The sequence below is a fragment of the Gymnoscopelus braueri genome (genome assembly GCF_963280865.1).
Source record: "Gymnoscopelus braueri genome assembly, chromosome: 17".
Lineage (NCBI taxonomy): Eukaryota > Metazoa > Chordata > Actinopteri > Myctophiformes > Myctophidae > Gymnoscopelus > Gymnoscopelus braueri.
In genome coordinates, this window is record NC_137617.1 from 9,379,898 (window position 1) to 9,393,726 (window position 13,829).

Below are 13,829 nucleotides of genomic sequence, written 5' to 3' on the forward strand. Positions count from 1 at the left end.
AGGTAGGCACACTTGTTTAGTAGACACACATGATTAGAATACATTTTACGCAAATTTCTCATCGTCCAACTACATGCAGCAGTACTGTATCTCCACTCTCTCTGTCTCTCGCTCTCTATCTCTCTCTCTTGCGCACTCTCTCTCTCGCTCTTTCTCTACTGGAACAATTGATTCAGTTTGTATTTGCTAGCCCTGTAATGAGTATAATGTTCATCTCATTGGTGTGCTATGGACAGTTCCACCTCTGAGACACAGAGCTTGTGGACAGAAATGGCACCGTTCCAAAGTGAGATTACAGTGAGGACCCATACCGTATGGAAAATGTTCTTTTAAAAGTGAACTAGTACTTTGCTTTACTTTATTTGTTTGTTTAGACGGGACAGAGCATTTTAATGAACAGTACATAATAATGTCAAACGCACCGGATCTAGCAATTTTCATCTGCAGTCCCCACAGAAAATATTAGAACAAGGAACAATATAATGCAATACAATACAACAGCGCATACAGTAGTACATCATTTTATTAAACACCATGACAAAACACAGTCGTAAGGTAAAAAGGATCTACAGTTAGTCTAAGACAATGCAGTGTAATTATACTGTACATGGTTGCACGATTGGTGGTAAGTCTGGATGGTCGATGGTACAATGGCTGCCAGTGTGTAGGGTCCAGTGTGTAGGGTCCAGAAGCAGGGTGGATGTAGCAGACCTTAGTCACTGCTGCTGCAACTCCACAGCATGGAGAGTAGACCATCCTCTACTCTCCTCTTTCTCCTTTCTCCTCTCCTCTCCTGTCCTCCTTTTTCCTCTCCTCTCCTCTCCTCTCCTCTCCTCTCCTCTCCTCTCCTCTCCTCTCCTCTCCTCTCATTTCAGGACAGGTGGTTCATGCTTCACTACAGTGAGCCGTGTGTGTGTGTGTGTGTGTGTGTGTGTGTGTGTGTGTGTGTGTGTGTGTGTGTGTGTGTGTGTGTGTGTGTGTGTGTGTGTGTGTGTGTGTGTGTGTGTGTGTGTGTGTGTGTGTGTGTGTGTGTGTGTGTGTGTGTGTGTGTGTGTGTGTGTGTGTGTGGGGGAGGTTGACAGCAAGTTGTGTGTGTGTAATTAGTTGTGTGTGTGTTTATGTGACGGTCGGGTTAGTGGGGGTGTGCGTGGTGGTGGCGGGTGCACATGCGGGTGGCTGTGTATGTCTCTGTTTCTGTGCTGTGTCAGGGGCCCACCTGGTGTGTGTGTGTGTGTGTGTGTGTGTGTGTGTGTGTGTGTGTGTGTGTGTGCGTGCGCGCGTGCAATTCACACATGGACGTACCTGCATGCCAATGGTGGAAAGTAACCAAGTACATTTACTCAAGTACTCTACTTAAGTACTTGAATTGTGAGGTACTTTACTATAAGTATTTCCATTTTGTCATACTTTAAACTTCTACTACACTACATCTCAGAGGCAAATATCGTACTTTTTGTACTCCACTACAATTATTTGACAGCTTACAGTAACTAGTTACTTTGCGTATTTAGATTATTATTACAGAACGTACATTAGCCACTTAAGCCTTATTTTATACTGTACTTGTAGATCGGCTATTCAAAAAATAAACGATCTACAAACGCACAACGCATGACGATGTGACGTGAGTGTTAATTTAACTCTGAGAGTGTACAAATGGTAGCCTGGTAAACCCTCCCTCCGGAAATCTCATTTCCATTTGATTTCAGGAGTGAGTCTGGCCTGATCCGCCTTTCTGCAATATTGGCTGTGCTGGAGTTGGGCGGGAGTAATACCGTTGACTGACAACCCCTTCAGCCAATGATAATTTTTCCCCTTCAGCCAATCAGCAGTTCACCAGTCTTAATGTGACGCAACGGGACTTTTGAGACAGCCATGCCCAAAATGGGTTGCCTTATTCGGATACATGGGTGTCACTGCCCGCCCCTACCGGTTCTCTAAATTTTTATTTTTAAATAGGCTTTGTCATGATTAATTGACCACATATATGAAGTTAAACAACTAAATTCTATCCAAACGATATCTTATAAGTAAATTCCGTGCCTCAAAATAGAAGTTAGAGAGCTTTTTGAAGTAAAAAAATAGCGGAGAATATAGCGGACAAGAAAAAGATGGCTGCCGTTCGTGTTTGGGGCTCACTCGAACTCGCCACCTGATTGGCCAACGTAAGCTGTCAATCACAGAACAATGAGCGACGACGCTGATAGGCTCGTCCGTTTGGCATACACAGCCAATATTGCAGAAAGGCGGATCAGGCCAGACTCACTCCAGGAATCAAATAGAAATGAGATTTCCGGAGGGAGGGTTTACCAGGCTATACAAATGGACCCGAAAGGGTCCATTTGTACACTCTGGATTTTTGAACACTCTGGATTTTACATATTTTGATTCCAATACTTTTTGTACTTTCAAGTAAAATTTTGGATACCGATATTTTACACAAAGTATTTTCAAAAGTAAAAGAAAAAAAATAACCAGAGTACTTCGTCCACTGCCTGGCCCGGCCCGCGCGCGTGCCGTGCACGTACGTGCGCGGGCGAAACACAGTGGCCACTTCACAGCCCAGCGGAGCTGTGGCAGGTCTTAACGACTGGCTCTGTCCCTTTAATGGTTTAGCTTTTCCACTGATGCATGTAACGCCAGGCCAATTAGCACTAAGTGATTTATTGTGGCTGAGCGCCGCTCCAGTCCAAACAGACAGGGCAGGGGGGGGGGTGTGAGGGCCAGGGGGGGGGGGGGGCAGGGGCCCCGGGACGGGACGACGACGGGCCCCCTTGTAAACAAACACAAGGGTAAACACTGCCGGTGTTGTTTTCCCTGGCGGGCCGGGGCCACCCCCACCCCACCCCTTCAGCTCGGTGGCCCCAGCTCTGTTTATGTCACAGCACAAGAGCCAAGTAAATCAGTCAGGACCCAGTCGGTCGACTGGCTGCGTGTGTGTGTGTGTGTGTGTGTGTGTGTGTGTGTGTGTGTGTGTGTGTGTTACTATACTTGCGAGGGCCAAACATCCCCACAAGCAGTGGTGGAAAGTAACTAAGTACATTTACTTAAGTACTGTACTTAAGTACAATTTAGCGTTTTTTTGTACTTTACTTGAGTATTTCCAATTTCCAATACTTTTACTTCTACTCCACTACATCTCAGAGGCAAATATTATACTTTTACTCCACTACAATTGTTTGAAACCTTTAGTTACTAGTTACTTGAAAATGAAAGCCTGGAGATAGAGGCTACCAGTTACTTTGCATATATAAATTATTGCATTATAAAACATACATTAACCACTTTAGCCCTATTTTACACATAGGCTATTTGAAAATAGCAGATCTACAAGTAGATCTGCTATTTTCAAATATGTTAGTACTTTTGCTTTGGGTACTTTTAAGTTAAGTTTTTGATGCCAATACCTTTGTACTTTTACCCAGTAAATTCTGAATTCTGGACTTTTACTTGTAACAGAGTATTTCTATATTGCAGTATTGGTACTTTTACTTAAGGAAAACATTTGAGTACTTTTTCCACCACTGCCCACAAGTATAGTAGAATATGAGACATAGACGTTGGGAGGATCATTTTCCTGGAAAAAAAAAAGGAAATGTAATGGTTGGAAAAGATTTTTAGAGACACGTTTACAATTAGAAAAAGATTGAGATTAGGATTAGACATTTAGAGGTTGAGATTTTTACACAGCTGCGTGCCAGTGCCATGCAACGATAAATTAGCTGATCTATAAGCTCTCAACGTGTCGCAGCGCAACGTGTTTTGAGCTTGTAGATCGGCTATCTTTAGGCTTACGGTTAAAAATGGCATTCATACAATCTCTGATCCAAAACATGGTTGTCTTCACAACTTTAGTAATACAATACTGTGTGTGTGTGTGTGTGTGTGTGTGTGTGTGTGTGTGTGTGGTTATCTATTGGTATATCCATGCGTGCCTGTCTGTCTATAGACTCTATATGCTCATCTGTCAGTCTGACTCTGTCCCTCGTGTGTCTGTGTCACACACACTTACACACACACACACACTTACACACACACACACACACACACACACACACACACACACACACACACACACACACACACACACACACACACACACACACACACACACACACACACACGCACACACACTCGCACATGCACATGCATACAAAAAACAAGTGTAGTTTTATTTCTAAAGTATCTGTACGGTCACTGTTGCGTTGCATGTGCGTGCGCTGACCTATAGTACACGTGGGTGTGTTCATTTATATGTGCCAACCCCCCCCACACACACACACACACACACACACAGCACCACCACTCAATCCCCGGGGGTCTGTCTATATTTAGTTACCCTCAGCCAGCCAACCAGACAATGGCATGCTGTGTGAGGCAGTCTCTCTCACACACACACACACACACACACACACACACACACACACACACACACACACACACACACACACACACACACACACACACACACACACACACACACACACACACACACACACACACACACAGCAGTCTGTTAATTTTCAGCTCTCCTCCTCGCTAGCCGTTAGCCAGTTAGCTGACAGGTCCCGGCGGGGAGCCGGTAATGGCTCATTCAGAGCGCTGCTAAATCACATGGTTCTCAACATGGGGCCTGGGGACCACCATGGGGGTCCGAATTGATCCTTTGGAGGTCCACTCTGACCGTGTACAAAATGCGTCTTTATTCTGTACACTGTCAGAATTAAATGAGCACATGAGGATTTTACAGTATAGATTGGGGAAGGGATGTACAGAGGGATTTGGAGAGGCAGGGGCTGGAATTTCAAAAGGGCACCTATTGGATTTTTTTTTACGAACAATTACCATCTTTTTAGGCCCGAAAACCGATTGAGTTTTGGCCAATGTCGCCCGTTTTTCAACCACGGGCTAGGAAGGTCTTACGGCGACGAACTAGATACCTGAGGAAAGTTCACTTTAAGCTGCATCCAATACATAAACTGTCATTTCCATCGGCCTTACCGTTAGGCCGCTAGGGGCAGTTAAAATCTCCTCTCCTCTCCTCTCCTCTCCCCTCCCCTCCTCTCCTCTCCTCTCCCCTCCTCTCCTCTCCTCTCCTCTCCTCTCCTCTCCTCTCCTCTCCTCTCCCCTCCCCTCCCCTCCCCTCCCCTCCCCTCCCCTCCCCTCCTCTCCTCCTCTTAACTCCATCACCCATGGTTACTGGAGGCTGCTATTAATGTGTCTTCCTGTGTGTGTTCGGTCTCCCATGGTAACATGTGTTCTCTGTGTGTCTGGGTCCTTCGTTTCCATCCTTCCCATCCAGTCCATTTATTCTCTGGTTTGTGCCGACAGCAGTAATACTGTTACCTCACCGCCGTGTCTGTCTGCTGCAGGCATTTCACAGTTTCTGGGTGGAAAACCTGGTTTAATATGGGATAGTCAAGGGGGCGAGACTCGACATGCTCAGAACATGTTCTCTATGATTTGTAGTTATTCTAGGTCTTGTTATTTTGTTAGTTTTAGTAAACTATGGTGTGCAGTAGGACGAAGGCTCTGCGTCCTCCTGTTGGGGGCTCCTCACTGGCAGGTGAGCCAGTGGGATACAACAGCAGTGACGACACACAAACATGTGTGGAGAGGAATCAATTGGCACAACAAACAAAATTGGGCAGAAAAAGTAAGAAAGAAAGATTATATGCCAGTACGCAGTGTTGAGAAGAAGAGGAGACATCAGTCTGTCAAACCAACTCATTTCCTGCAGTCTTAACGCATCGAGGCCTGAGGTTCCGATTCTGCAAAATGTCTTCTAGATCCTAAAGTTTTTCTGAAAAAAACGTATGTTTCTATATCAGTGGTTCTCAAACTTTTTCATGTCAAGGACCCCCAAAATGATATGAATTTTGCCGCGGACCCCCCATCTGAAAATATTTTGTTCCAGGGACCCCGAGAAGCAAAGATTTGAGTTAATGTTTGCTTTAAAAGAATATGTATATTCAAAGATTTGCACACGTTTTCTTGATTTTTCAAAAATAGCAGATCTACAAGCTCGTAGCGCGGCACTCGGTGCCGCGCTACGAGCTTGTAGATCTGCTATTTTAGAATAGCCAAAGTGTAAAATAATGCTTTTTAGCTCAAATGAAAAAGTGACACAGATGCGATCCAGGTCTTAATGGGTTAATATTTGATATTGGTTATTTCAAAGCAGACAGTCTGGTCTAGAACTGTTTTCACTACCGTCCCAAAACAGTCCCTGAACTTATTTTCAAGAACAAATGCTACTTTTGATCATTCATTTTAACAGACACGCCCCCCTTCCTATACAAACCCATTGTAGCTTCAAACTAAATGTTAGATTAATTGAAAACACCCGTCCTTGGTTCTGGTGACTGATATATTGTCCTCAACTACTTTTTTCATTTTATTCTTTTATTCTTTTCATTTTCCCCAAAAGATATTATGGTCTCCTCATGCATTAGAAGGACAATATCAGTCACCACTCACCAGAACCAAGGACGGGTGTTTTCAATGAATCTAACATGGTTAAAATGGAGTTTGAATTTACAATGGGTTTGTATAAGAGGGCGGCGTGTCTGATAAAATGAATATCAAATATCTAAAAAACTGTCTGAGTAGATGTTAAAATGACCCCAAACATGTTTGATAGTGAAATATCCCTTTAAGTACAGTACTTTTTGATTTGATTTGATTTTGGTGAAAGATATGCAAGTATAATCACAATATAACCCGGGATAACACGTTAAAGCGTAATGAAACGTTGTTTCCAATGTGGTCCTGCGTCATAACTAAAAATAAATAGTCAAAAAAATTACCTAGCACCAATAAATCACATAGCACCATTTTAGAACATTATACATTTTAGCACACAGCGCGTCAAACATGCATTTACAAAATACAAAACCATTGAAAAAACAACCTAAAATCCCTAACAAATATCAAACCATAAAAGCCCAAATTAAAAGCAGCAGAAGTGATAACGTATATGTACATAAGGTGCATACTTACACCACTTAAACCCTCTATTCTTAATAAAACTAACCTGAGTTACACCTGTACTTGCACCGCTGTTTTCCCATTACACCAATCATTTCCCATAGGTAGATTGTTGGCTGATTCTCCCCTCAGAATATGGATGCTGGTGGTTAAGGAACATATCAATGAAAATGGGGCAGATAAAAAGGGAAATCAATCACGTCAATTAACAACAGCTGCGGCGGTGAAACACATTTCAACAAAAGTGTGCTTATTGCCTTGTTTAAATCAAATATAAACTTATTTCTTTGCTTATAGGGGGAGTCAATTTAGCCCGAAGGGCCCTTTTTTCCTCCAGAATTGTCCCAAATGACAAAGAGAAAACCAGAGGGAACAAGGTTCATCAATCATGTTAACACAGGGGTGCAAACCTAAGAAGATTGGAAAAAAAAGGTGACACAGCTGCATGGACAGGCACAAAGGCCCTCATAAATAATTGATTTAAATGCCCTATTTTGCTGTATTTTTGGGTTGGTTTGCATACATGTGACGGTACAAAACATAATAAATACCACCTCCAGTGGTGGAAAGTAACTAAATACATTTACTCAAGTAATGATGTATAGCCTGCGAGCTATAGTTCCAGGCAGATACACTGGAGAGGTTTACATGCATGTGCAGCACTATGTGGGCGATGGTGTATGGGACGTGTCAAGCAGCTGACCAAATTGCACACCTGATTCATTGTATACTTCCTCTTGCTCGTCAGTGCTGCCACTGAATGTTTTATGAGCGTTGTTTGCTCCCACCACCACCAGTATGGCTCTGCTTTAATTAACCCATTAAGACCGGGAACGCATCTGTGTAAGCATTATTTTTATACTTTGGCTATTCAAAACACGAGCTTGTAGATCTGCTATTTTTTTTTAATAGTGCAAATTTGGGCAAATCTTTGAATATAATTTTTTTAAAGGGATATTTTTTTACTCAAATCTTTGCTCCTGGGGGGGAGGGGCGGGGAATGGGGGGTCCCTGGAACAACATATTTTGAGATGGGGGTCCACGGCCAAATACATATAATTTTGGGGGTCCTTGACATGAAAAGGTGTTGTTCCAGGGACCCCCAGACGCAAAGATTTGAGTTAAAAAAAAAGAAATGAAAAAAAATATATAAAGATTTGCACACATTTTTACAAAAAAAGAAAATAAATGGCAGATATACTGTACAAGCTCATAGCGCAGCACCGAGTACCGCGCTATGAGCTTGTATATCTGCTATTTTTGAATAGCCAAAGTGTAAAATAATGGTTGTAGGCTATAGCTAAAAATCTAAAATGACACAGATGTGTTCCTGGATTGAATGGGTTAAGGGTGTCTGTTTTCCCCTTGGGGGCTTGTTATATAGAGGTACAGTATGTCTCTCTGCTCTTAAATGGTTGTCTTCTAATGTGCTGAGCTGGGAGTAAGGTATAAGGAGAGCCTGAATAAAATGTTCTCAAGCTATTAATGGTCTTAATCTATTCCTGAGTTATCTGACCGAACTGTACGTTATCTGACTGAGCTATAATAAGTACACGGTTAAGCTTACAACTGGGAAAAGATTCAGGTCAGGGTTAGGCAATTTAGTTATGGCTGATTTATTAATAGTTTTGTGCCAGTGTCACGCGGGACTCGCGCCGAAGATAGCCGGTCTGCGACGCGTTGTGACTGTGAGTTTGTAGGTCGGATATTTTCGGCTATAGGGTTATGGTTAAAAATGGCACTCATAAAATTGTTGTGCTAAAATGGGTTTGTGTATAGTAATACGTGTGTGTGTGTGTGTGTGTGTGTGTGTGCTTGTATTACCATATTTGCGAGGACCAGACGTCCCCACAAATATAGCAGAATTTGAGAAAAGAGACATTCTGACCATTTTCCTGAACCTCACAAGAAAAAGTATGGTTTTATCGTAATTTCTTTTTTTGTTGAGATTTTCTAATTTTATTTTTTATAACTACAAAAAGATTCAGGTTGTGGTTGCGATTAGGTATTTAGATGTTAGGTTTAGGGTTTTATAGGGTTTAGAGTTTTCCCTATGTCACACACGATGTCACACACAGAAAAATAGCCGATCTACACGATCACAATTGCACAATGTGTCGCAGCGTGTGTAGATCTTTTTTTTCTAAAATGTTGATGTCCTCACAAGTTGGCTATAGAGCACCGAAGTGTGACGTAATTTATACAACCTACCTGGGTCGCGTTTTTTTCCCCCATTCTGAATTCCCATAGACGTGTTTAATATTGCGTCAAATAAGAACTGTGTTCCAAAAATAAAATAGATAAGGTTTGACTCTTATGGATACGAAGCATCAACTGACAGTGAGAAAACGCTAATGTTACTTTCGCCGAATTAGTAACATTTTCACCAGAAACAGACTGTACCAAATATGAGTGACTGACTATCACAAACGATACAGAGCCACCTCCCTGACAATATCGCCGAGACAGTTTGTTTATTTTTGGACCACAATTCTTCTAGACGATTCTAAGATGACCCAATGTTATTCTCCATAGAGAAATGACTTCTACGACCCAGGGGACGGACGAGTGACGTCAGGACTTCTGTACTCTATGTCAGTGGTTTTCGACCGGTGCGGGGGACCACCAGTGGTCCTTGAGGGAGTACCAGGGGGTCCCCATCGAAATGAGTAAACATAGCGTCACAATCATTTTTAACCACTTAGCTTTGGCTATTCAAAAATAGCAGATCTACAAGCTCATAGCGCGGCACCGAGTGCCGCGCTATGAGCTTGCAGATCTGCTATTTTTGAAAAACCTTGAAAAAGTGTGCATATCATTGAATATTTATATTTTTAAAGCGAAAATTAACTGATATCTTTGCTTTTGGTGGTCCCTGGCACAAAACATTTTGAAATGGGGGTCCGCAGCCAAATGTATATCAATTTTGGGGTCCTTGGTATGAAAAAGGTTGAAAACCACTGCTCTATGGTAATAATGTGTGTGTGTGTGTGTGTGTGTGTGTGTGTGTGTGTGTGTGTGTGTGTGTGTGTGTGTGTGTGTGTGTGTGTGTGTGTGTGTGTGTGTGTGTGTGTGTGTGTGTGTGTGTGTGTGTGTGTGTGTGTGTGTGTGTGTGTGTGTGTGTGTGTGTGTGTGTGTTGTGTTGTAGTCGTGAGCGTGGAGAGCAGGGAGTGTCACCTGAACAGCCTGATGCTGGAGGCGGAGAACCGGGCGTCGGAGCTGGCCGCCCAGGCCCAGCGGGACGGCCTCTCCCTGGAGGCCTGCCTCAAGGACAAGACGCTCCGCGCCTGGGAGTGGAGGTCCAAGCTCTACAAGCGCATGAAGGCCGGCTTCCAGCACGCACGTGAGTTCATCTGGAGGGATGGGGGCAGTGTTTCCAGATTCTGTGAGAGAAACAAGCAACCAGGTCTAGGAAAACCAGCCCAAAAGAAGCGACTATGGGCCACACGAGCACTTTAACATATACATCAGCTATTTGAAAATAGCAGATCTACAAGCTCACAACGCGTCGTAGATCGTCTATTTTCAAATAAAATCTTGCGGGGAAATTATCATAAGCAGATCTGGCAACCCTGGATGGGGGGGAGGTAGGGGGAGAGAGAGGGACAGGGAGGGAGAGAGAGAGATTTTTAATTGATTGAATACTTTATTATATTTGTTCTCAAAGTGGGGTCCTTGAGGGAGTTCCTGGGGGTCCCCAGCTAAATGATAGATAGTTAAGAACTAAATTGGCCCTTATAGGTCTGTAACTAAGAGAGGGGGTCCCCAGCTAAATGATACAGTAGATAGTTAAACTAAATTGACCCTTATAGGTCTGTAACTCAGACTTTTAGGGGACAGCCCACCTCACATACAGTATGAAATGATTTGCCAACAATCAACCATGAATGAATTAGGAAAACTACCAACACCAGAGCTCAGCTGCGTGTCTGCTGTATAAAAGCCACTGAAAAAAATCTAGATTTCTTTCTTTTTTCCCCCCTTTTTTTATTTTTGAATAATCGACTTTGATGTACTGTGGTCGAATAGTGGTTTGAAAGTTGAATATTCGATTATTCTGTTAATGCGCTAGTCCGTATAGCCTAGTCTGGGAGACTTCGCCTCAGAGCCTGGACAGCAGGGGCGCGGCCACTGCGTTCTGATTCAAATCAACAGCCAATGAAGAAAAGGGGGCGGGATCCACATGCAGTGGGTGTTGCATGTAAATAGGAGCGACGGGAAGCAATTTCTCCTTGAGAAATTGCGGCCGCCATTGTTGTGTACTGCTGTTTGTCTCTCGTCGGACTGTTTAGACGAGTTGCACAGCTCTCAGACCGGTAAGAGGCGTGTCCGCTCAAATTCTGAGTGTAAGTTACATCCCGCGCATAAATACCAGGGCTCTAGCCCAGAAGTTTCCTCGGCCCTCCCGTTTGTATGCGAGAGCTGGCGAAAACTTCTGGGAACTCAGATTACGTATAGCCTAATGCATGACGAACTGAGGGTCCTCGAAATTCAAATGGTTGAGAATCACTGCTAGAACCGTAAAAATCATCTCTTATGGGGGTCCCTGGCATATCTTTTGAAATGGGGGAGTACGCGGGATACGTTTCAATTTGGGGGTTTGATATGAAAAAGTTTGAGAAGCGCTGCTTTATCAGACAGAAATGTAAACAGCACAAAGGTATAGTCAGACATTTGGGCTAAAAGGATAACACAAAAAAGTCCTGGGGACTTGTTTCCATTGTGGTCCTATAATGATGAGAGAGAGAGAAGGAGAGATGAGAGAGAGGCTAGGCAAGTGTATTTGTATGTATGGCACATTTCAACAACAAGGCCTTTCAATGTGCTTTGCACAAAACACTAAGCAAAGGAAAGGATTATAAAGGACATTTCAATTCAGAAAAAATAAAGAAGAAAAAGAAGTTAAACACCATCTCAACATCTCCTTAATAGGAAACACCTGTTCAGGACACGGAGGAAAACAACACAATATAAAAGTGCATTTGAACAAAAGAAGTCACAATAAAACCAGAAAAATAAGAGTAAAATTACAGTGCAGAAGAATAACTTAAAAATCTCTATAGGCAGTGGTAAACAGAATGGATTTTAGTGATTTAAAAGAACTAAGAGTTGCAGCAGACCTGCAGTTTTCTGTTTCAGAGAGAGAGAGAGAGAGAGAGAGAGAGAGAGAGAGAGAGAGAGAGAGAGAGAGAGAGAGAGAGAGAGAGAGAGAGAGAGAGAGAGAGAGAGAGAGAGAGAGAGAGAGAGAGAGAGAGAGAGAGAGAGAGAGAGAGAGAGAGAGAGAGAGAGAGAGAGAGAGAGAGAGAGAGAGAGAGAGAGAGAGACCTAGCCAAGTGTCAGATACTGCAGCAGTGTTATCATGTGTTTGTGGTGAATGTCTGACTGAACCCTCGGTGTTCTCACTTGGACCACACACACACACCCACACACAGACACACACACACACACACACACACACACACACACACAGACAGACAGACAGACAGACAGACAGACAGACAGACAGACAGACAGAGCATGAATTTTGTACCATTACTACAAAACAGTAGGGAAACTAAGAGGGAGTCAGACAGTGTAGGAGAAACAGACAGTAGGAAAGCTGAGGGGGAGACAGTGTAGGAGAGACAGACAGTAGGAAAGCTGAGAGTGAGACATGTTGTGGATGGACTGCATGTTGTGGTTTTTCTGGTATCAAATGTGCTATACAAATACCTGGACTTTATTTAAAGTCATAACTATGGTTATAATATTAGTACCAGGGTAGGAATTTGATGGAGGTCATTATTATTATTATATAGCAATACTATGTATTAAACATAAAATCATCCTTGACCCTGCAGCAGGGAATGAGTTAAAAGGATGAAATTCCAGGCTTGATAAGTATGCATATTGAGCGTACGAAGGCAACTGGATGAGTAACATTTCCTTGTATGTATTCTCTTCCTTACTTCCTTCACAGGTGTCACCAATGAAGGCTCTGTTCCATTTAGTGTAGCACAGTGGTTCTCAAACCTTTTAATTTCAAGGACCCCTATAACGCTGAGAGTGTACAAATGGAACCAAATGGACCCGTGAGTGTACAAATGGAACCAAATGGGCCCTTACAGGTCCATTTGGTTCCATTTGTACACTTTCAGAGTTACACACCCGTAAGGGGCCATTTATAACCCCCTCAAGGAACCATGAGGGGTACCTGGTCCAGACTTTAAGACCCTCTGGCGTAGCAAAGTTTGTTTTTGCAGCCCAAAAAACATCCCCGTCTACCGAATCAAGTTGAAAACACCAAAATACAGCGAGAGGGCAATGTGTTTCTTCTCCGGGAGGCTCGAAACGTTGCCACCGAATAAAATTCCACAATGGGAGCTTAACACTGGTGTGCAGATTTCATTATGTTTCTTCTGTTGACGTTTTTATCCAGCACTTAGCCCAGCTGGGTGCGGGATTTGGTGTCCTTGGTCATCTATTTGATGCCTTTTTCATATTATCTCTGTCGGGTGGGAACCTCATATGTCCAGGATTTTCCAGGATTCAAATTCAAAAGTATCAAAAGTAGCAGATCTACAAGCTCAAAACTTGAGCCACGTTTCGAGCTTGTAGATCTGATGCTTTTGTGTGACGCTGTATATGATCAAATCAAACTTTATTTATAAAGCACGTTTATAACAATCAAAATTGACGAAGTGCTGTACAGGGAGAGACAAAGTATGCAAGTGCAACAACAACAAAGTCACACATCACACGCGACGAGATACAACAAGCAGATCAAGACATGAAATTGAGTGTGATTAAAAGTGTGTTTTAAGAAGGGATTTAGCCTCAATAGAATTAGCACTTCTAAT

General features: G+C 43.0%; 1 protein-coding gene across 3 annotated transcripts in view; it reads left to right on the forward strand.

Moving 5' to 3' along the window:
• ankfn1a (ankyrin repeat and fibronectin type III domain containing 1a) overlaps positions 1–13,829 on the forward strand; it is a 235,871-nt gene that overhangs the window by 165,135 nt on the left and 56,907 nt on the right. For all 3 annotated transcript variants that reach the window (XM_080454570.1, XM_080454571.1, XM_080454572.1), the window contains exon 10: positions 10,139–10,333. In XM_080454570.1, coding sequence (XP_080310696.1) covers positions 10,139–10,333 — 195 coding nt within the window. The remainder of the gene's footprint in view (positions 1–10,138; positions 10,334–13,829) is intronic.